Genomic DNA, 23,800 nt, shown 5'->3' on the forward strand with positions numbered 1-23,800 from the left:
GATTACTGCATGGGGCTCTCTGGGGTATAAAGATGAAGAATCAAATCATCTGATTTTGGAATCAGGCCCATCAACTATAACACAGTGTTGTATGGATGGCAAGACACCATCATCAGCTTCTTGGCGAGCTCAAAAAAGAAAACCAAGCACTTAATTGTGCTGGAGGATCTGAGAAGCTTCTGAGAGGAAGGGGCATTTGGGCTGGGCTGCAGAGGATGAATAGAAGTTTGCTGTTTGTGTAGTGGAGCAAGGAAAATGGTAAAGCAGTAAGCTGGAAAGTGAATGCCAGAAGAAAGAAAAATGACGACCAGGGGATTTTCAGTACTCCGCTATGGGCTTGGAAAAGAAGATTGGAAATCATGGGCTTCAGAATCAGAAAAACTTAGACTGAATCCTGCTTATACCATTCACTGCATAACTTTGGGCAAGTTACTTAGGCTCTCTGAGTTTCTGTTTCCTCATCAATACAGTGAGGACTTCACACTAGCTAATATTTTTCAGTAACTGTTTTTAATGTTTCATTACATGTAAATAACATGAAAAAGTACTATTACTCATTTCGTTAATGGGATGGAACTGGGGCACAGAGAAGGTAAGTAACTTGTCAATGTCACACAGCATAGCTGACCTTTGAACCCAAACAGTCTGGCATTAAAGAGGGTGCACTGCTCCCCTGGACAGCCTCTCACAGTGGTTCTGTCTGCTTTGCATCTAGTGCAGGTTAAATGAGATGGGTGAGTGAAAACACCTAGCTCAATGCCCAGGACATGGTAGGTACTCAGTAAAGGTCCTTACTATGTTCTCTGCTCTTTGGAAGAGGAGGGAGGTGCTGGAGCACTTCAGACCCATGCTTCTAGAAGTCATCCCCCTTGCGAATGCCCGCCCACACCCACCCTGGGGCAGCTGACCTGGCCCATCTCCTGTGAGGAGCTCCTGCTGACAGCGCTGTACTCGCTGACCATGGAGCGGGCATGGCAGGCCAGACGCACACTCATGCTGTGCACACGTGCCCAGCGGTCCTGGGCCAGCTTCTGCCCGATCCTGCGCAGCTCGGTGCTGATGACCCAGCCCCTCTTGAGAAGCAGCTGCAGGGGGTCTCCGGGGCCAGGGCCGCCAGCCAGGATGAGGTCACTCTGAGCATCTTCCTCCAGGCTGATGGGCTTTGCCTGCAGGACGCACATGCACTCACACTCCGTCATGAGCTTCAGGTCCTCCATCCAGCGCTGGACCGAGTCCGCCTGCATCAGGTGCAGCCTGCAGCCAGGGAACAGCACCACAGTGACTGTCAGCACCCCGCGATTTCCAGAGGTTTCCATTTCGGGCCATCTGACGTTTATGAAACACCTGCTATAGGCTCATCACTGTTTCTTGTGCTTGCTTCCGTTAACCCTCTTACCTTCTGTCATCTCCAACTCACAGATAATAAGAGGGAGGCACAGAAGTTTTGGAAGCAGATGACCAGACAAGCAACAGACCATGAAGTCAGGCACATTAGCAGACTGTATTTACAAAAAGAAGAAAACAGAAGGAGCCTAAATATTGAATACTGGTTATGTTATTAGGAGCTACGGTCGGCTGTGTGGTTACCGAGTGTGAACGTTTTTAAAATTTATTTTATTAATGAAAGCATTTTAAAACATGCTTTCACAAAGAGTGGCCCAAGACTAACATGGTTAGAAAGGGGTTAAAGAGAATACAAGAGCCTCTGATCATCATGTTCTAGAGATAGAGAGCTGAAGCAGACTGATCTAAGAGCTTCCAAGAGGGAGGAAAGGAACTAGACCCTCACTCACTGACTCATTTATTCCATGAACACTGCAGAGGACAGCTGTCATTTTTGTCCTTCTAGCATCCTTCCTCCTTCTTCTGTCAATAGCAGAGGCAAGTGACACTGCTGCCCCTTGGTGTGGCTTCTTGGTGTGGGCTACTGCTGTTCCCTCCTTCCAAACACAGGGCTTGCAAGGCAGCTAAATCATGGCACCTGGGAACCAGCACTTGGCACAGAGGAAGCCTGTTGTACTGGGCATGGAAGAGCTCTGGACCCTTGAGCGGGACCCACTCACACCCCCTTCCTCAGGCCTGGAATGGAAAGGGCCATGGAAAAGCCACAAAGGGAGCAAAAGGGAATCAGTACCACCAAACTGCCCCTGGCCTGGGCCCTTCCCGGGAGGCCTGATTAGATCCCAGACTCACCATTCTGTCACCCCCGCCAGCCCCAGCTCGCACCGAGGCATACTCCATTCTTGTCCTTTAAGATCTTTTAGAACTAGAAAGAAAGTGGGATTTCAGAAGCTGTGTTAATTAAAATCCTAGTTGATTTATCGCTTGGCCGGTAAGAGACATGGAATGACAAAGCTATTGATTTCTTGAGTATCTGCGTTATTGGGGCCTGTGAGAGTCTGTGTTTGTGGATATGAACTCATTTAGGTGTCTGTCTATATTATCTGTGGGCTCGTGTCTGGGATGTCTGGCTCGGAGCTGCTGTGTCTCTACCTGCGCGAATCATCCGATGATTGCGGGTGCTTACAAGCCTTGCATCAGATAAACTCGATGACTAAGAACAGCTGGGGTGGGCTGTGAGCGTGGGCTGCATTAAATGACTCAGTCCCAAAGTAAAGAGTACAGAAAGGGGACGGAGAACAAGTAACTTTGCAGTGGAGAAACCTGACATAACCCCATCCAACTCAAGTGATCCGAAGGAACCTCATTGCTCATCAGCCTCTGTTGACAGCGTGGGCTTTGGATGGGACGTGATGAGCAGGACTTTCTTCTCCCAAACACCGAACTTTTGTCTAATCATGCGAAAGGCCTCAGGGACCGGCTAAGGGACATTCTACAGAATACCTAATCAATACTCCTCCCAAGTGCCAGTGTCTTCACCAACAAGGTCACACTGAGAAACTGTCAGAGGCCAAGGGAGACAAGGGAGACATGATGACTGACTACAGCAGGATCCCCTGGATGGAATCCTGAAACAGAAAAGAACCCTCATGGAAAACTAGTAAAAGCCAAATAAAGTCTGGAGTTTAGTTAATGCAACAGACTAATTATGGTTCCTCGGTTGTAACAAATGCACCATGCTCACAGGGGATGCTAACGATCAAGGTAATTGGGTATGTGGGTGGCATACAGGGGCCATCTGTACTATCTTTGCAATTTTCTGTAAATCTAAAACTATTTTAAAGTTTGAATGTTTCTTTAAAGAAATGAGGTTCTGGGGAGAAAGGTAGAATCCAGCTGGCAGAGCTGAGGGTTCCTTACTCCATTATCCACAGGAAGAACTGCATTTCCATTGCCTCTTCCCCAAACAGGAGCCCAGGCTGGAACCGGCTGTCTCTCCGGCTTTGTGTCATGAGCCTCATGGGAGGAAAACCTAGAGAATGTATCATCCTCCACTGGAGCAATCCAAGCTCCAGTGGACAGGTAGGAGGAACCTAGCTAAGGAGCCAGGATTGGAAGCTTCCTCAAAGAACCTGGAAGTGGAAGGAAAGAGGGTACCTGGTTGGGCCAGGGGACGAAAGTTGTTCTCCGAGAGGAAAGGAACTTGGCAAGCCTAGTTGACTTCGTCTTCCATTTGGTCCTATGATCTGCCCTGGAGCCCACCAATGGCTGAGTCCAGGCAGGCCTGCTGGACCTGCCCAGGGAGGCCCCCTCGGGCAGAGTCAGGCACTCAGAGGCCTCTCTGATGATCCTGCTCCCTCCTTAGTTGCCTGAACAGGCTTTGAACCCAAGCTTCCTGGGGATGAAACAGCCTACTGTGTAAGGAAGGGCCTTGAGCCTACGAAAAGCTACTACAGGCCCAGGCCAAGAAGGCTTGTACCTTAGCATGTGGGGGCGTGAAGGGCTGGCTCTGCTACTTACAATCTGTGTGGCTGAAGGAAAGCTACTGCTGCTTTTTTCCCCCTTTTCTGAAATTTGTATTGAAATAACATATGAACACGAAGGTGAACAAATTATAATATCAAGCTGCAGTCTGATGAATTTTCATAAGGTCGACATACTCATGTATCCAGGAACCAGTTTTGAAACATTGCCAGCATCCCGGTAGTCTCCCTGGCACCCCCTTCTGGTCACTCCCCAACCAGGATATCCAGTATCTTGACTTTCTTAACAACATACATTAGTCTCTCCAGTAAGTTGCTTAACCTCTCTGAGCCTCAATTTCTTTATCTGAAAATAAAGGTAATAATTTCAGAGAGATGAAAGAATTACATTAAACGGTAAATGTGAAGGACTTAGGACATTGGATGGCCTAAAGAAATGTTCAAAAATGTTAGTTCTCTTTGCTGTGTGTCCCCCATGGAATGCTTCAGCACCTACAATAATTACCATCATAATGGCTGGAAGTTTCTGAGCACATGCCACCTGTTGAGCCCTGTGCTAAGTGCTTTACACGAATCGTTTCATTTACCCCTCAAGACAGGTGTCTGAGTTAGTAGTAGTATTATCCCCATTTTACAGATGAGGAGGCCAGGATGAGAGAGGCAAATCACCCAGGTAGAAAGTAGGAGCACTGACATTAAAACTTTGGTCTCTTTCACTCTTAACCTCTTAACCTCTTTGCTTTACTGCTTCCCACTCTAACAACCTTGAAAAAAAAAAAAAAACCACACACACATCAGGGAACAGAGAGCAAGATGAGACAGCCTGACACAGGCAGACAGGAAGGACAATTTTCCCAAGCAAAGAGTTCTGGGGCTGCTTATGAGCAACAGGAGGAAGAAGGAAAGCTGGGGGCCCCTGGCTCTGCCTAAAGCTCTGGGTACGGGGCGCACCAGGAACCCAGCTCCAGAGACGCAGCTGCTGCTTCCAGGCCAAACCCACTCCCAGCTGCCGGGCTGCCGGAGCGGCCTTCTGGGGTGACACCTGCAGAGGCGAGGACGGACAGGGGCGCCTTCGGGAAAGCAGAATCTGGTCTTCTTTAAGAATGAGCTTAAAATAACTTCCATTTCTAGAGATTGTTTGAAGAGATACCTCCTCTTTCCCCCCTAAGGAGCAGACAAGCATACTGAGAAGAATAAACTGGGCAGGTTAGGAAGTGCAGAGACCTCCACCTCCTCTTAACCCCACTCAGTGACTAGGCCTCAGGCCCCATCAAGTGGGCGCAGCCCCCTTAGGTCCAGGGCCAACTCCAGTAGGGCTGGGAGGACTTCAAGAGGTTCTGACCCATCAAGGCTGGAGGGGAAAAATGGGTTGGCTGCTCAAGGCTTGTATCTATCTCCCACCCAGCCTGATTTTACCCAGTATGCTTTGCACCCAAGCTGCCCAAATTACAATGAAACCTTTGAGATTACAATATAATATTTAGTATATTAGTATATGTGCTGCCGAAGCAAGCACTGTGTTTGGCATTTAAAAAAAAAATAGGGAATTGGATGAAAAGCAGTTCTGAAAGCAGAGGAAAAGGGAAAATAGACAAAACCCATCAGGAATAATAATTAATATTTATTGGACCCTTATAGTACCCCAAGGATTGTATAATTATCATGCATTATTTTATTCTCAGAATATCCTGATTAAGTACACACTTCCCTTGTCTCCATTTCACAGATGAAAATACACAGGTACAGAAGACTTATATGACTTAAGAGAGCCAGGGCTCCCTGCAGGCAACCTGATTCCAAAGACCGTTTACCTACTGACCATACTCTACAGTTTCTCCACCTGTGTCTCTCTTCCACCAACTTCGAGATATCCTCAAAGGTAGCATTGACCTCCCTCAGTATCACCATCGCTCAGCACAAGGCCTGACACATGGTCGGGATCAGCAAATATTTAAGCGATCAAGTAAACCAGAAATTGTCTGGGAAGCTTGGATTGTAAGCCTTGCCACGCCAGCTGGAAATATTTTCTGGGCTTGTAGGGGTGTTACAAGATGAGCATGAGTGCTCTGGCCTGACACATAGGAAACCCTTGAACTCACGCAATCCTCTGTTCTGAATTACATTTCAGGAGATGTGGATGCTGTCTTTGGCTGGCGTGTAAGACAAAGTGTAGGTGAGTTCCCTGCAACGTGGTTCAAGTTTAAGAGCTGGGTAAGTAACTACATTCCACAAAAGACATCATAATAAAAACTTCTGTGTTAAATAGAAACACGTGACCAGGTATCAGTAGAATCAAAGAAACCTTTTGTACAAGTCATTCTACAAACATTCCTCGATTCCACTAAGCCATAAAGCTTGGGCCCTTCGCAACCACTGTCCCAATTCTCAGAACTTCCAGGCAAATGGTAAAGTATGGATATGGATACTCAAGCCCGGGGTTGGGGGGGTGGGCAGGGAGTGGCTAAAGGGAGATCTTAGCTCGTATGGGAAGTGCTGTCCCCATAGGACACTTGTAACAAACACAAAATATCTTCACTCAGTTCAATAAGGCTTCAAACATTGAAGCCATGCCTGTCAGACAACCCCTACTTGACCTGATTCACTGAAGCACTATCGATGTTGAGCACACACACTCTGTGCTGGTCCCTGCCCTCAGGACACTCACCCCATCTAGGGGAGAGATAGACACAAGTAAATGTAACCCAACCTCTTTATCATCCCAACACCATGCGCCATACACCTCAAGCATTTCAAGGAGTCCCCAGAGTTCATCTCATATACAGCTGACCCTTGAACAATGCAGGTGTGGACTGCATGGGTCCACTTATAGGTGGATAGTGCAGTACTGTAGACATTTTTTCTCTTCTTTATGATTTTCTCGGTAACATTTTCTTTTCTCCAGTTTACTTGGTAAGAATACAGTACAGGACATACGTAACACAGAAATGATGTGTTAGTTGACTTTATGGTATCAGTCAGGCTTCCGATCAGTAGTAAGCTATTAGTAGTTAAGTTTTGGAGTCAAGGGTGACATGTGGATTTTCCACTGTGTTGGAGGGTGGGTGCCCCTAACCCCTGTGTCGTTCAAAGGTCAAGTGTAGATCCTCCCCCAAATCTGTCATCTTTAATTCCTTTAGCACCCTTACACTGGGTATTACCCTGGCTGTCAGGTCCTGCCAGGCCCACTGGCATGGCAACCCTTCCTTCCGGAGGCTCTCCTGCTGTCCGCCTCCACTAAATATCTCACGCTGATCACAGTCACCACTTCTTCTCTTGCTGCTGTGTCTTCTAGGCACCATGGTGCCACCATCAGAGCCAGGCACACCACTGGGTCTCCTAGGCATCATGTGGCTTCTGTGGGGTGACACTGTTCGCATCAGAGCATGAACTCAGATTGCCTGGATTAAATCCCACATCTGCCATTTGCCACCTGCATAATTTTGGGCAAGTTATTGAATCTCTCTGTGCTTCAGTTTTCTCGTTGGTAGAAAAGAAATGAAAATACTACCCAGCCCCCAGGTTTTTTGGGATGATTAAGTGAAGAGAGTATATACATATACATACATATGCATCTATGCAAATATGTATATCTACTTGCTTAGAATAATGCCTGACAGGAAGTATTATACATGTCAGTTGTTATTAGAGAAGTTTCAACTAAAGCAGCTGTATCATAAGAAATTTAATTACTTCGAAGTAGAGAGATAAGGAAAACTCTGGGAAGACGGCCGTCGTGACAGCAGTTTTTAAATTGCTCTAAATTCCCAGGTGAAAAACCGACAGAACAACGAAGATAATAAAACCAAAACCTTATGGATAAAATTTACAACAAAACTAGATGATAAAATATCCCCACAAAACTCAAAATACAGGCAGGTGGGGATTGACCACTTAAAGTTACAAGACCTCCTGAACACCATCTGACCAAGAGGAAGAAGGAGGAAGCAATGGGGCAGTGTCTGAGGAATATGAGGGAGGAGAACCCCCACCCCATAGTCATTGGGTATTTATTGGAAATCACAGTATGACCATTCAATAGTCGCTGAAACTAGGAGGGGACGTGCCTCTCCATTATCAGGTGAGTGCAAGGCACCTACCAAGAATTCTAAAAACTAACCCAGCAGGAGTCTCTTCTCTAACAAACTGCCACGTCGAGAAGAAACTTCTGGAAGCACAATCAGAATTGAGCAGGACTGGGACCTCAGAGACGAAGGTGACAGGTCCATGGAAGGGGCGGAAGCAGAGCTGGAACTCTCAGAAAGCAGATCACCTGACGTTGAACCTTACACAAAAACAAGGGTGGAGCTGTATGAATTTAGAACTGCCTTCCTGAGCCCCGCCTCCCTCTAAAAGTTCATGAAAACTAATTTCAGGTAAAAATAAGCAACACAGAAATACTGAAGTCTCATTCCACGCATAATCATTAAAAAAAGAGAATAAATAACAAAATAGTATCCCTACAATGAGAAAATACCAGGAAAATGGTCTCACAAAACAGAAGGGAATGTAATATACTAGTTCAAAATGAACTTAAAATTTTTAAAAACGATGTAAGTTGTGAAAGAGAAGCACAAAACCTCAGGAAAGAGATATCTTAAGAAAAGAATTAGACATAAACAGGAAATGTCATCTTCGAAACACTAAACAAGAAGAAAATGTGGGATGATGCCTTAAGAAAATCAAATGCAAAAAAGAAAAAAAATGTTTTAAGTTTTTTAAAAAATGAAGAAAGATAAAAACAGGTTTGCAAGAAAGTGATAAAGTTTAAGGATGGGCAAAAAAGATCGAACATACATACAATAAGAGTTCCCAAGAGAGGTGCCTGGGTGGCTCAGTTGGCTGGGCATCCAACTCCTGATTTCAGCTCAGGTCTTGATCTCAGGGTCATGAGTTCAAGCCCTGCCTTGGGCTCCATGCTGGGTGTGGAGACTACTTGAAAAAAAAAAAAAGAGAAAGAGAGTTCCCTAGGGAGGAACCCAAAACACACAACAAAATGCATATGAAAAGCTATGAGCTGGGAAAATGTTCTTGGGAAAAAATATATTGTTTCATAGTGTCACATATTCATATTGTTACATATTGAAAAGGCATACTCTGTACATGAAAACAAACGTACAAGACACATTCTAGTAAGATTACTAGACTACTATTTATTTATTTTTTTAAATATGGAATGCTTCACGAATTTGCATGTCATCCTTGTGCAGGGGCTGTACTAATCTTCTCTGTATCATTCCAACTTTAGTATATGTGTTGCCAAAGCGAGCACAAGATTATTATATTTTTAAAAAGAAAGAAAGGAAATCCTTTGTGCATTTAGAAATAAGTGCATGTTACTTGTAAGGGATAAAAAATGATGCTATCATCAGTTTGTTTGTTTTGTGAGAGCAACATTTCATACTAGAAAAAAAGTAGAGTAACCTATTTAATATAATCAGAGAAATAAAATGTGAGCCAAAAACCTTATATTCAGCCAAAATGACTTTCGAGTGTGAGGTGAGAAAGAAGCGACACCAGCGCCGGGATGTTGGAGGACAGTCGTTGGAGATGGTCCTTGATCTTGGATCCTGGACGCTGATGCACACAGATGATGAATGAAAGGGACAAAGAGAATCCCCGATTTTTCACTTGAGCACAAGACCAACGGAGAAACCAGTTCAGAAGACGGCTCAGTCTGAGGCATGTTGAGCGCAGTGGGCCCATTTCTTCCCTGGGGTCCAGTCCCTCTCTCTGGATTGCCCTCACGTAGCACCTCATTTCAGAACCACCCAGGGCTCCCAGCATCCACGTGGGGTGTGAGGCCCACAGACTTCCACAAATCCCACCCTGAATGCTCAGTGCACATTTCCTGGTGCCCCCTACGTGCGGGAACTGGTCTAGCTGCTTGGGACACACTGGTGAGCAAAACAAACATATCTCTGCCTCTCCCCCAGAGCAGGGGGGCAATAAATATAATAATAATAATGAATGAAAAAGGAGAGACTATGTTAAAAGCAGATCATTTCTCTCCGAGGTAGAATAAGTATGGACGAGATTGTTCCTGCAGGAGGCAGGGAGGGAATTGCCATTTGAAATGAATGAATGGTCAAGCTCACGGAAGAAGTAAGGCCTGGACAGAAGCTTCCGGGTGGGGGGAGAGTCAACCATGTTGGGGTATGGGTACAGGGACCAGAGAGTGCAAACGCCCACCTTGGGAGTGCGCCTGATTTGTTTGAGAAAGGGTGGGAGAGCAACGTGGCTGGAACAATGGAAAGAGGAGTAGGACACGAGCTCAGCTCTAGGCTAGATCACAGGGGGCCTTGGAAGCCACTGTGGGCACTCCAGGCTTCCCCTGCCTAAAGAGGAGCATTCCTCCCAAGCATGGAAGGAATCTTGTCACCAGATGTCAGCTGGGTCCGCCTAGCCCCTATACCTCTGTATAGCCCAACCTGGAAGGCTCTCTCTCACTAAGGGCTTTGTAAAAACAACACACAGATTCATGTACAGTGACTTAACCTCGCTATGCAGTGAATTGTAAACTGTTTACTAAACAGTTAATTTAAGTACAATTATTTATGCAACAAGTTACAAATAATTTACAGTGTGGTTAGGATATTAACCTCTAACTCCTCCTCACTAAGGCCCTGGTGAGGCCCCAGCCACTTGGGGCTAGAGGAAATGTTGCTTCTCTGATCTTGTTTGAATCTTCCCATGTTTACATTGTCCTGCTTCTGATCCACCCAGAAGCCCACGCTGAGCTGCACTGGCACTGGCCTTTCTGTGCCCTGGGACTTTGCAACACTCCAGCCCGAACTGCTCCAAATTCACATGGCCAGTGTCGAGCCTTCATGACATGTGGTGTTGGGCAGCTCACAGAAGTTCTGTTGCTAACTTGTAACTGACCCATGTGGGCAATCCCGGAACCAGGAAGGAGGCTTTCTCTCCTACAGCGGACTGTGCAAAATGGCTCTTGTACCCACCTATTATGCTGGGGTTGGTCTCTTTCCCTGTGTGATCTCTGTGTTCTCGGCCATCTCTGGGGCACAACCTCTGCCCCACGCTGTCGCACTGGAAAGAGTTTTCAGATTGTTTTCCAGAAACCCCCACTTTCATAATTTACCCTACCCATTGAATGTGTGTGTCCCATAGCATTCTCTGTTCATTAAAGTGTCCAGTATAACGTGGTAGGAGAGAGTTAATTCTACGTCGGACCACTCTAAAAAATCAATTTAAAAGAACCTAGCATCGTTCCAAGCATGCTATAAAGAAAACATTGAGTACCTTGCACAAGCCAAGCACGTATCAAGTGCTTGCACAGACGATCCCCGTTTGGATTCACAGAAATGCTATTTAGTATCCCCATTTTACAGAGGAGGGGAAACCGAGGCTCAGAGAGGTCAATGGCAGAGCCTGGACATCCCTCCAGTTCTGCTAACTCCAAAGTCCATATCCTCACCACCCCCCAGTCTGCCCAGGACCCCAGTGGAGTGTGGTGTTGTTTCAGAAAGCCAAGGAACAAGAATTTGGCTCCAGGTAACTGTTTCCAATCCAATAAGCCAATATGTTCATTTGACAGCTGCCCACTCTCCGATGACTCAGAGCCCATCTTGTTAACTCTGTCAAACTCAGGCATTTTAGATGTGCCCCGGGGAGAGGGGGATGCTGATTAACATTCCCTGGCCTTTCATTAACTAAGGAATGACTCATTCTTAACCTCTTAAAAGGCTCCATGCGTGTCTCTCGGCACTACAGGCTACGTAGGAGAGCTGGGATGACGGTAATGACAGCAAAAACACCTGATGACACACCATCCCCCGGACCCCCTTCCCACCTCTGCCTCTTCATAGCTGCAGGCTCTTGCGCACGACACTCGCCTCCCGAGTCACATCCCTGACCTGCCTTCCCCCTCACTCCCAACTTCTGTCCCAGCCACGTGGAGCTCTTTCAGTCCCTCTGCCGTCAATTCCAGCCCCTCCAGCCTTTGCACGGGCTGGCTCCTCTCTCCCCATCTCCTCTCCACCCTGCCGATGCCCATACACCCCTGAAATCTTGTCTGAACATCTCTGCTGAAATAGGGTTCTCCGACTCTGAGGGGAGCTTATGTCCCACGTGTCCCACGTGTCTGCAGCACCCTGTCTTTCCCCCACTGGGACGCCAGCTTCCATTGTTTCACTACTGGATTGATATCTGCTTCGTCCCCTGGACCCAAGGGCAGGGCTCACGTCTGTCACGAGCTCCCAACATGGCATCCAGCCCTGGACCTGGTGTGCTGAGGAGGCTCGGTGTCTATCCGACTGAGCTGGGAATCAAATGGGAATAATATTAACCAGCACCGTGACACAGCCTCGCTGGCTCAGGGTGAGGGGCAAGATGAAACCCCAAATCATCACTGCCGACCTTTATAGAGGCTGGGCTTCGTGCCAGCCCTCATGCGGATGGCTCATGGATATTACCTTATCTGTGTCTCAGAATGACCCTACAAGGAGGGCGATCCCACTGCCTCGAGCTTACAGTTAAAGAAACTGAAGCTTGGAGAGGGAAAGTGAACTATCTGACATCCCCGAGCTCGTAAGGGGCAGAGTTTGACTCTGAACTCAGCCCATCACACTCCAGACCCCACATGCTTAAGTGCTGCTTCCGGCTCTGCCCGGCCCAGATGGCATGTTTAGCCCTGTCAGGTAAAAATTACAAATGCATTCTCACACGCACAGGGTCGGCGTGCGGCTGCCCTCCACCTTCCTCGCTCTCCCACAGGACCTGATGGATAGACTGAAAAGGCTTTGTCTTTCCCATTCTGTTCTCCTTCCTTTAAGGAGGGTCTTTTCATTTGCCGAAGTGGAACAGTTAGGAGAATTCACAGATGGAAAGTGTCTGTTACCATCCTGGTACCTCTGGATAGTTCTGGAAAATGCAGTTGTCAGTAGATAAATCACCACTAGTGGGTTTCCAAGACCTGGTATACACTGTGGCCAAGACTCCATAGATGCAAATGCCTCCAGTCCCCACCACTAGGACCCCTTTCCTCTACCACACCCTTGCTCCACCCCCAAGCCTCAGGCTCTGGTCAAGGTTCTCTATCCCCAGTTGTGGGCAGACTCTGAGGATGAAAGATCCTTCACCTTGGGGCTCCACATGCGGAGCTGCCCTCCAAAAGGGCCCCTACGAGCAGAGACCAGAAGTTGCCTGTCCCATCAAGTCCCACAGCCAGTGTGTGCTGGGGCCAGGCCTGAGGCCCTGATGTTCCCGGACTTTCTGTGTACCTGCTCACCAGCCTGTCCTAGGAGCTGAGGACAAAACCAACCAGGGGAAAATTCCAGAAAGCACAGAGCTCAGCTAAGACCCCGAACAGGCAAGAAAGCACCAGGAATCCACTCTAGTGGTAATTCCAACAGCAGCTAACATGCAATGAGTAGGGCAGTGTTGTAAGCCCTCTCTGTCTACTCTAATAGAGTAAGCCCTCTATTATCTCTTTTAATCCACCCTCTCCCCCACCCCTGCAATCTGAAAGAGAAAACTATTATTGCCCCCATTTATAGATGAGGAGACTTCTGTCAGAAGAGGCCACATGATGAGTTAAGTGGTAGAGCCATTACTCAGACTCAGTCTGTGTCTCCGCTCCTATCAACGAAACACCAGACTGCCATCATGAAGCCATCAAGAAGCTGTGAGCAGGATGGCCGAGGGCCACAGGAGACAGAGGGCCTGACTTGGCCTGGGAATATGTATACAAAGGAAGTGACATTTGCCCTGGTTCTTAGAGAAGAGGAGCTGGCCAGGATGACGAGGGCAAAAAGACCTCTGCACAAACGTGGAAAAGCCTAGAGGCCTAAAAATAGAAATACACCAAGGATTCTCACTGGACTCAAGCATGGGGGTTGGGGGGCTCTGCGTGAGTGGCTGGGGAAGGACCTAAAGGGAGAGATAGAGGCCAGGTGATCAAAGACCCTGACTTGATTAGTAATTTGGGTTTAATCTTAAAGATAATTTGGAGCCACAAAAACGCTGTAGAGCAGGGCAATGCTATCATTGTGCAGAGAGTTAGTAGAAACTGGATCAAAGCAAGGTTAAGTACAAGAGGCTGACCTACTGGGAGCTGGTGGGCATAAAGCAGAGAGAGGATGGAAGCCTGAACTTGGCAGTGAGTGACATGGGAGAGGAAGTGACTGGTCTGGGAGGGAGAGGAGAGGATGTGAGGGTGAAGGAGGGAACGTGGCAGGGCTGGCTCCTGGGTGTCTAGTCTGTGTGAGATAGAAAACCCACACAGGGAAGAGCTAGTTCTCATTTTGCTTGTTCTAGGGCAAGGCATGATAACAAGTGGGGTACACAAGGCCACAGCAGATGGGGGGCCCAGGCCTAGACAGAGGTCTATCAAGGACACCCCAAGCTTTTTCAGGGAAGAGACGAGGCCCAGTGAACCCGGCATGGCCCCGCCACAAGTCGGTCCCCTCCCAGCCATGGCCACCGTGCCGCCACATAATGAGCTGCTCTTCTCAATTTTGGAGTCTGGGGACCGCGGCTCATTAAGGTTTGGACTGCGTTAGTGCTCAGCATCCCATAATTGCATAGCTCGCCTGACTCTCTGTCATTAGCTCTCCGCTCTCTGGGCTCCACCTCTCCTATTGGATTTGCTGACTGACCCCAACACAGAAAGTCTGGCTACACAGGGCAGCTCTCGCTGTGCAGTGGGGACTGCCTGCTGGCCCTGAACCTCACAGCTCCCAGTGATTTGACCATCCTCAGCCGTAAACTTTGAGCTGCCATTTCCCTACTGACCTTTCCTTTGCACGTCCAAACGACCGATCTGCTTACTCACAGAAGAAGGGAATTGAAAATTGAGGTCAAAGCAGATGGGTTGGCAGCAAATCACATTCCCTTCATGGTGGAAAACCACCACAGTCAGGACAGGGTAGGGTCTCTGGCCAAGGAGTATGAGGAGCCAGGGGCCAGGGCCTAGGACTGGGGTTGGATTTTCTCAGTCTCCGGCCGGAACTGGAATCTGAGCCTGACACTGTCAAGATTGTCCCCACCCCTGGAGAGCAGGGAAGCCACCGGCAGACAGTGAATGGGACTCCCAGGAGCCCGCCCAGTTCTCATCAGAGGGCCCCGGAGACAAGCAGATGCCTGCTCCCTGAGTAACCCCCTTGCTCTCTGATGGCGGCTTTCCTGGACATCTGGAAGAAGGTGACCAAAGCCTAAAATCTCGGTTTTCCGTAGTCTGGCAGATTCCAAACACAAAGCCAGACGTAACCACAATCATCTCAATATACCAGGGTACTGGTAGGATGATTTTTTTTTTAAGCTGGACTTATCCAGGGTGGAGTTGGAATAGGGGAAGAGAAGAGTGTAGTCTCATACCAAGAAATTACAGTATGAAACAATGGGGTCCCTAACCTATTTCTAAAGTCAGGGGGAATTAATTACCCATCCAGCAAGCAGGGAGGCTTATCAATAATAGAGCACCTTCTATACACCAAGTGCTCTTTCCTTCAGCCCCTAACAGCACACTGACGTTGGAGATCACCATCCCCATTTTATGGGTGTAGAAAGGGGCTCAGAAGCATGACATGACTTGTCTAAGACCTCACTGCTAATAGTGGTAATAAAGCTGAATGGATCAAGTGTTTATCACATTCTGGGCTCTGGGCTAAGGGCTTGATTCAATCTTAATTGTTCACTTAACCTTCAAAATAATCCCATGAGGTCCACATAACCGAGATTTGGTAGGTTAAGTGACTTGGCCAAGGTTACACCGTGGATAAGTAGAAATACATAGAAATAAGAATCTGGGCACTCTGAGACCAGAGCCTTGCTATGATTTTGCTGCTCTTGGAAGTCTTCAGCAATTGAGCTGATATTCACACCCTCAGATGCACAGCCAGCGCCCTCTCTACTATGGTAGAATGTCCTTCCATGACATAGTAACACCTTTTTAAAACTTACAATCATCAAAGACTATGGCGTGTCCAGTCATTTTTCAAACCCTTACCCCATTTCTTTCTGGGAGAGAATCGGATGTATGTTGTTTGAATTCAGGACTGAGCTGTGGCCCACTGGCCCCATCATCACATACCTCTGTTTGAACATACCAAGTTTGCACCAGAAGGACTATCAGAGGAGGGAAGCCAGGGAGACCATGCAAACAGAGGGGGAAGTGACCCGCTCAGGATTTCGGCTGCAAAGGGGTCCCCTCCTATCCCTCCTTGTCCTGCCTCTGCTTCTGTCTCTTGGATTGTCCCCTTCAGTCATCAAAGCCCATCACTGGGGAAAGGTCACTGTTCCTGACTCTTCAGATGCCAAAGGGAACAATTCTTCCCAGCTCAGCAGACCCACGCCCTGACCCCCAGCTGCTCGTACCAGTTCTTCATCCCCAGCTAATTCAACTGGCCTGGCATCCAGTGCTCCCCCAAAACACTGGGGGTCAACAGTTTATGGAAATCTATGCCGACACTCTCATTGTTTCATTTTAATCTCTATTCACTTAGAATGGAACTTTATTCCTTCAAAGTCCGAAATTTGGATTCCTCTGCCCTACCCTATTCTACCCATTGTGTGGAGTGTTTTCTGTAAAAACAAAACAAAACAACAACAACAAAAACCACTCTACTATGCCAAGAACACTTGGTAATGGCCTCCAAACTCTACCGAGCACCCCAATGTGCCAGCACTAGGCTAGAGTGCTGCAATTTAAGAGGGAGGCAGTGGGAGGAGGATCTCCGGGAGTGCAGGACCTTGCACAGTGACACATTCCCTCCACCCCGTGTGGCACCTGGCACATCACAGGCACTGACAAGTGGAAGAAGGGATGTTTAGTCCAAGCTATGATATCTGAGAAAGCTACCAGGCCAACACCAGAAGGGGGCTGTTGAGTTCTTCAGGAGAGGAACCAGAGTTGGAAGATGATGGGGAGTCTGATGGGAGAAATAGTCTGTACAAAGGAATGAAGGCATGGGACCAGATACTGGGAACACGGCAAGTCCTAAGAACAACCAGAGGCGTAGAGGTGGAGTCAAAAGCAAGGATGTCAAATTACAAAGCACGTTCAAGTGCTAGGGGTCATGGATTTATCCCACCCCTTTGGTGGGTCTTCTATCCCACCAAAGCAGGGCACCCTATTCCCCTAAAGAACATTTCTCCTGGTTACACCAAGGGACTTCCATAAAATCTGAATAAGGCATACCCTCGGGTGCTGGAAGGGGCTCCCATGCTAGTAGTTCTTGCAGTTTCCATCTCAGCTTCAAGGCAACCACTAGACCTTTTTGTGCATGTCACAGGAAGGAATGAGAAGACCTTGTTTTGGTCAGTGGGATTGCTTTCCTAGCCCTAGGCACTAAAGTGTGATATTTTTATCCAGAAAAGGGGACAGACTATCCAAAACTCGTTCACAAACTCCTAGAGTGTTAGAACTAGAAGGGTCCCTGGGGAAGCTTTAGCCTACTTCCTCATCTTCAGAAGAAGAAACTCAAGCTCAGAGAGGAAGAAGGACTGTCCAGTGACACACAGCAGGTTAGTGCAGGCCAGGGCTGGGAAGAGAGGAGGGAGGGTAGGAAGGAAGGAGAGGAGGAAGGGAGGGAGGGAAGGAGGAAGGGAAGCCTCTAGTTTCTAGTCCATACTCCCCACTGCACTGTGTTTTCCTGCAAGAGATTTAATGATGAAATTGCAGACTTTTTTTCCAGTAAACATAAAACCAAAGACTAAAAATATTTCTGAATTACTTTTCTTTAGAAGAAAAAAAAAATGTCTCTCCAGCTCTCTGACTCCATCAGCCAATTAAATCTTTGGCTTCCACTCAGAAAGAGGATTTAAATTAATCAAGATAAAACTAGCTTACTCTTTCCCTCCAAGCAGCAACTTTCTACCAAGAAGAATGAGAGTAGTTTGCTGGAGACAGGAGTGTGTTGGGGAAAGGAACAAAATCCAAGCCATTTAATTTAACTTCTCACACTCACCTGAGACTCCCCAGTCATTTGTCCTTCATTCATCAAACATCTATTAAATATTTATTCATTCAACAACCACTTATTGAGCTCCTCTTGTGTGCATTCTAATTACGGGAGCATAGCTATGAATCAGAACGTAATTCAGCCCTCAGGACATTGACATTTGTCATTGAGTAGGGTGATGACATTTACATAAATCATCACCCTACAACCCAGGGCCTGGCCCAAAGTAAATCTCGTTTGAATGAATGAGTGAATGAATGAAATCAGGGTCTACTACAGATCACTGCTACATGAGAATTCCACCGGGACTAGGACACAGCACTTCCAGAAACAGCTTAAGAAACAGCTCAGAAAAGGCAGGACTCCACAAATGGGCAGGCAGGGCTCTGAAGAGTATTTTGAGAGCTCCATTCACTTCTCTGAGCCTCAGTTTCCTCACCATCATGATGGGATCTGAGGAAATTTCCAGCACTAACATTTGATTATTCTCTGAGCCCAGTTCCCGGCACTTTATGGGAGTTTAAACCCAATCTCTCTTCCTAAAAATAACTATTGAATCATTGTCCCTCTGCCTTCTCAAGGTCATGGCTGCGTTTCTGTGGATTTCTCTGGGGAGATGAGAGAAGTGAGGGAATTCGATTCTAACTTTGATTGGCCTTCCTCTCTGTTTAAACAAGAGAAGAAAATATCCAATTATCCCATTGACAATTACAGTCTGCACATTTCACCGCAGGCATAGAAAACAGGCCAGCAGCAGAAAACCAGCCACAGCCCAGCGGTGCACACATGCAAGCCATTATCTCTTCGGAGACAGGCAGGCCTGCGGTGGCCCCCAGTGGCTCAGAAGCTGGACGGCTCCGTTCCAGCAGGCCAAGCCATCTGGGAGGCCGCGTGCCATTAGGGGCAGCAGCCCCCATCCCATCATCTCAGACTCCAGGCCGAACAGAAAGCAGGTGAGAAAGGGAGTCACTGACAGTGAGTGATCCCAAACCACAGACCCTGGCTGTATCCTTGTATACAGGCAGGCCTGATCAGGTCAAGAGATTAATCAGTGAGTTCCGTGAGGGAAGGGACCATGTCCAATTCTGTCACCAACATGTCCTTAAGCACACAAGCATCATACAAGGCCCATGATCTGCATTCAAGATGAACATGTACTAAAATTTGTAGAAGGCTAATGAGTACGACTATCTGAAATAATGTGTGAGTGGTTTGTTTGTGTGATGCCCCCAAGAAGACTGTGGGAAAGAGACTGGTTAGGGTACTGGCTAGCACTCTGGCTCAAGCATCATCTGGAAACATCTGTCTAAGCTCTGATCCTTATAAGCTCTGACCTTGGGCAAGCCTCAGTTTCCTCGTGGGGCACAGGTATGTGCTGCTCGGATTCCCCTTTAAGGAAGGACTGTTGCCTCCAGCTGCTGGGAGTATCATTAACCAATAGCCGCCAGCCATCAGGCCCTCGGACTGTCTCAAAGCCACCTCACCTAAGGTCATGCCCTGTCCACAGCTGCCCACTTGAAACACATATCAAGTGGGGCATGAATGAAGGCTGTGGTCACCCTGGCCAATGCACAAAACTGTGATTCCAAAGCTCCCTGTGAGGGTAGCTGAAATCATTCAGCCTATCTTCTCCCTCCCCCGGTCCTGCTTCTGTCCTCTCCTTTCCCCAGGGGCTTGGACCCAAAGGCACTCCCTATTAACCACCCGGAACTCTCAACTCCATCCCAAAGGCTGCTCCTCAGAGAACCCAACCTGTGACCCATCATTCACAAAATAGAGATAATAACCAGCCCACAGATGCGCTATCTGACAGGCAGGCTGCGGGGGGGGGGAGCCAAGGTCACACAGCTGGTAGGGAGGAGCATTGGGACTTGAGTCCAAGTCTGATTCCAAGGCCTATATGCTTTCAACCCCTTAGGCCCACATTAATGTTTCCAACAGTAGGGTTTTGTTCTTTGGCTTGTTCATTATTTTTAAATCTGAAAGCTTTCCAAGAGCTTCAGATGAAGTTGGAGTTGAGAACCCTGACCCTCCCTCTCCTATTGCCCACACCAATTCAGCATGAGATCCCAGCCCCTGACGTGGCACACTAGGGTGCCCTGCCCTCTATCATCTCCCCGAGTCCACGCCTAGATAGATCTTTTTTGGTGCTATTTATTCCTAAGTGTCTCAAATATCAAAGGCCTACCACATAGGAGTCACCCAAGCTGCTGGCTGATCCCACGCAACTCAACAATATTGATTTATTTTGCATATTGAAGTGAACAATGGCACTGTAAAGTGAAATTCAGTTTCAGCGGAACACAGCAGAGAGAAGTCAATTATCCAGCATTAATTATGTATGTGGGGACAATAACTGTGGTGATATTCCTCACTCTCGAGGCCTCTAGAGCTTGGAACAAGAGGAAAGAAGAGGTAGCTGCTATTATCTGTCCACAGTGCAGACTGGGTTGGGTAAATTAACCCTCCTGACATCCTGTGAATACACGTAAGCCTTCTTTGGGAACACGGTTCATGCACCTGCCCCCAGAACACATGAAATTAATAGGCTGCTAGGCCCAGGGATCGCATTCCCCCAATATTCCGGCCAGGCCAGGCTCTGAATATACTAAAGGAACTAGCACCTTCTCTCTGCGCCTCCCCCACCCTGCCCCATCAGAACTTTAGGGCTGAAGACTTTCTAAGCAAACCTCTTCTCAGGTTGCAGCTTTGTGGCCAGCCAGAACTCTCGGGGTCACGTTAGTCCAGGACCTTCCTCCCAAGGTGCGTGTGTGTGCGATATCAACCAGAAACCCTAGCCTGCCTCCGAGAGAAGAGAAATCCAATTTCTAAATCATTGTCATGTAATTTAACTTTCTGTATTCTTAAAACTTCTGAGGAGATTGGAAGTGAGGGGGGTTGGAGGGAGAGGTTCCCCAAGGCAGAAAAGGTGCCAGGGTCTCATCTACCTTTGTCCCAATTTGCTACCCCAGGGACCCAGTCCTCATCTGGAGAGCTTAACACTGATGGGGCTGTTCCCATGTTTAGGCAGGTGCTTTATACATATTATCTTAAATTCTCATTACAACTCAGTGATGTAAGTGTAAATATCCCCTTTTTATAGATGAAGGAACTGAAGCCCCAGGTCACATCTAACATGCAACAGAACTAAGAACTAAGTTGAGACTGTCCTGGTCCTTAACCACTGTTCTAACCTGCCCTGTGAGAGCAGCTTCCCCTACCCCAGCACAGGGACTAGTGGACCATCCCAGGACCCACGAGAAAGGACCTCAGAGAAAGGGTCCTAAAGCCCTATTGTGTTGGGTGAAGTCGTCAAAAGGACATGGCGCCAGTTGACCCGTGCGCAGGACCCCGGCCATCAGAAGCTCCCCCCACCACCCCATCCTTGGAATGTGCATTCCATTTGCCTTCCCCACTCCCAGAGGCTGCCCCAGGGATACAACCTTGAGATAGTGATGGGATGCTGAGACCATTTGGATGGTATATGCAACTGAACCCACTTAAGGCCTCCGTATAAACTTTTAAGATTTGGTGGCAGGTGCGGAATCCATGTGTCTTGCTACCACTGAAGACAAGCTCCATATGTAAGTTCCCTTGCTTGCTAAACCTGCTGCCCACCAGTCTGGAGTGGTCCACCTCTGTCTTTGGTCTCTTCCTGCCATCTGCTTACAGAGGCTTGTTTCAGATTGCACCTGGGAAGTCCCCCAGGTGCTTCTGAACCAACACACCACCCATCTGGTACGTAGGTACCAATCTACTGCTTGGTCTGGACAGGAGCCAGGAAGACTACAATTCCACTTCATCTAAAACAGTTCCGCTTCCTCCTAGTTTAAAATACTGGGAGTGTCTGTGGGTGATTTCTTACTTTCTCAGTGAGGTCACTGGCCAAGAGGGGTCCAGGAAGGGATTTCTAGAAGACTGCCCTGAGAGCCACGGTGGACCTCCGAAGTCAGCAGGCACGCAATAAATAAGAGCGCCCCCTATGTAGCATTCCCTGCACTACAGACACTTTGTACCCACTAATTCCTTCCGTCCACACATGAACCCTATGAAGTAGATACTCTTTTCATCCCCATTTCATATGTGAGAGAACCGGAACCGAGGGGCTGCTGGAGTGTGAGAACTTGCACAAGGCCACACAGTCGTAAGAGGTAGACCCTGCCTTTGAAACCAGGCTGCCACGTGTTCAAAGCTGAATGGCCACTGCCCACCCTGTGAAAGGCCATTAGCTCTTCCAACACACATGGATCCCAACGGGTCTGCCTCTCACAATCTCTGAGCTCGGCCTAAGGCATACCGTGTGGAAAGATATCTGGGCCCCCATAGGATCTCTTATTCTCAGCATCAGGCTGCACAGAAAATTCCCAGCTATATCTCTAACAGGGTTTTCTATTCTAAATGGCACACACAAGCTATATGTCATACCCGTAAGCCTTGCTGTCATGATGATTTTGGGGGAGTAGACAGATGGCCTCATAAAGGTTAACCCAGTACTAGTAGACTTTCAGCAAATAGTCAACATTTTTTTCTGATTTTAAAAGCAACACACACTTAGAAATATACTCGAAACCCAAGCAATGTAGAAATGAATGATGATAACTCAGGTGGGATGTGGTTAAGGACAGAATAAAGTTCAGATGTCCCTGATGCCTGTGATATGCAAAACAAAACCTACAAAACAAAACCAAATAACACAACAGTGACTTAACAGTCTAACAAGGGCTACTTGGATTCTGTTACCTCAAAATGGCCCCATCAAAATGTCTCAGAAAAAAAAAAAAGAAAAGAAAAGCAAGACGGAAGCCTCGAACACTCAGTTGCACAGGTCCTCCGTGATCAAACCTGCATGAGAGAGGAAAGAGCCTGGTGTTCCCACGACTGAAGCATTTCCAGTCACAAACCTTTCAGGGCCAAAATCAGGACAGTCCTGGGGCAACTGGGACAGCTGGTCACCACAGATTCATTGTTCTGGTACTTTCCCCTTTGGTTCTAGTTCTGACCTTCAGGACCAGCCAGGTCCCCAGGGCTTTCAGCTGTGTGAAGTCACCTCTGGTGCCCCCGTCTCTCCTTCCCACCTCATCATCTGGGCTTCAACTTCTGCTCAGTGTGTTCCTCCCTCCTCCTCCCCATCTCTCACCCCCAAACCAACTCAGGACAATAAATATCTCCAGATCAGCTCTGTGCTCTGTTCCCTCTCTGGTGCCCTGGGAGAAGGAGAGGACACTTAAGGGTAGGCTGTCCCTTTCAAGAGACTCTGGGAGAGGCTTCCATAACCCCGAGGGCCCCAAGGATTCCAGCCTCCTGGCCAAGGTGGGATTGGGAGCCTCCTCTGGGATCCCGTATCTCAGCAGAACATCCCATTCAATCATTTGCTTCACTGTCGGCCTGCATCACAGACTCCAGCTCCTTGGGGGACTGGACATGCCTGATTCCTCCATGTCTCAGGGTCCAGTTCTATCAGGCTCTGCTGAGTCAACATGACATCCCCAATACCTTGCCTTAAGCTTCCTGTCTAGGACAGTGCTCAGAGAGGTGGGACTACCTGCAACTTCAAGATCCTGGAGCTGGGCCTCAGCCAGAGGCCTGGCCCTAAGAGATGGGACTTACCGCTGACCCGGCTGACGGATGGAGTCCAGATGCCGACCTCCAGGCAATGCCATCATGTTGATCCCAATTTGCAGCAAAGCCTTCCCACAGCGGTTGTGACCCTGGAAAAAGGGAGAGCAGGCCAAGGTCAAGGGATGCCCTGAGAGAGGAGGTGCAATGATTTTCTCTCCCAGTTCCTGGCTACAAGGAGCCAAGGCAGGTGCGGAGGGAAGGCCCCCTCACCCTCTTCTTTTTGAACCAGCATAGACTCCACTGTCCTCACACAGGTAGTGTAGGACTTAGTCCTACGTCCCAAGCTCACTAGGAATCCCTACAATCTTTTATCTCCCATTATCAAATATTTGCCTGACCCATCTCGCTTTGTTCCAAACACTGGGACACACAGACCAGCAAATATTACATGATACGTACTTATACTTAAAAAGTATCTATGGTTTATCTGGAATTCAC

General features: G+C 47.9%; 1 protein-coding gene across 1 annotated transcript in view; it reads right to left on the minus strand.

Moving 5' to 3' along the window:
* Positions 1–23,448, minus strand: part of INSC (INSC spindle orientation adaptor protein) — an 86,900-nt gene extending 63,452 nt beyond the window's left edge. Inside the window, exons 1-2 of the mRNA XM_080816914.1 lie at positions 23,351–23,448; positions 909–1,254 (exon numbers count right to left, since the gene is read on the minus strand). Coding sequence (XP_080673040.1) covers positions 909–1,254; positions 23,351–23,406 — 402 coding nt within the window. The 5' untranslated portion in view covers positions 23,407–23,448. The remainder of the gene's footprint in view (positions 1–908; positions 1,255–23,350) is intronic.
* Between the last annotated feature and the right edge of the window lie 352 nt (positions 23,449–23,800).

The sequence above is a fragment of the Martes martes genome (assembly GCF_963455335.1).
Source record: "Martes martes genome assembly, chromosome: 10".
Classification (NCBI taxonomy): domain Eukaryota; kingdom Metazoa; phylum Chordata; class Mammalia; order Carnivora; family Mustelidae; genus Martes; species Martes martes.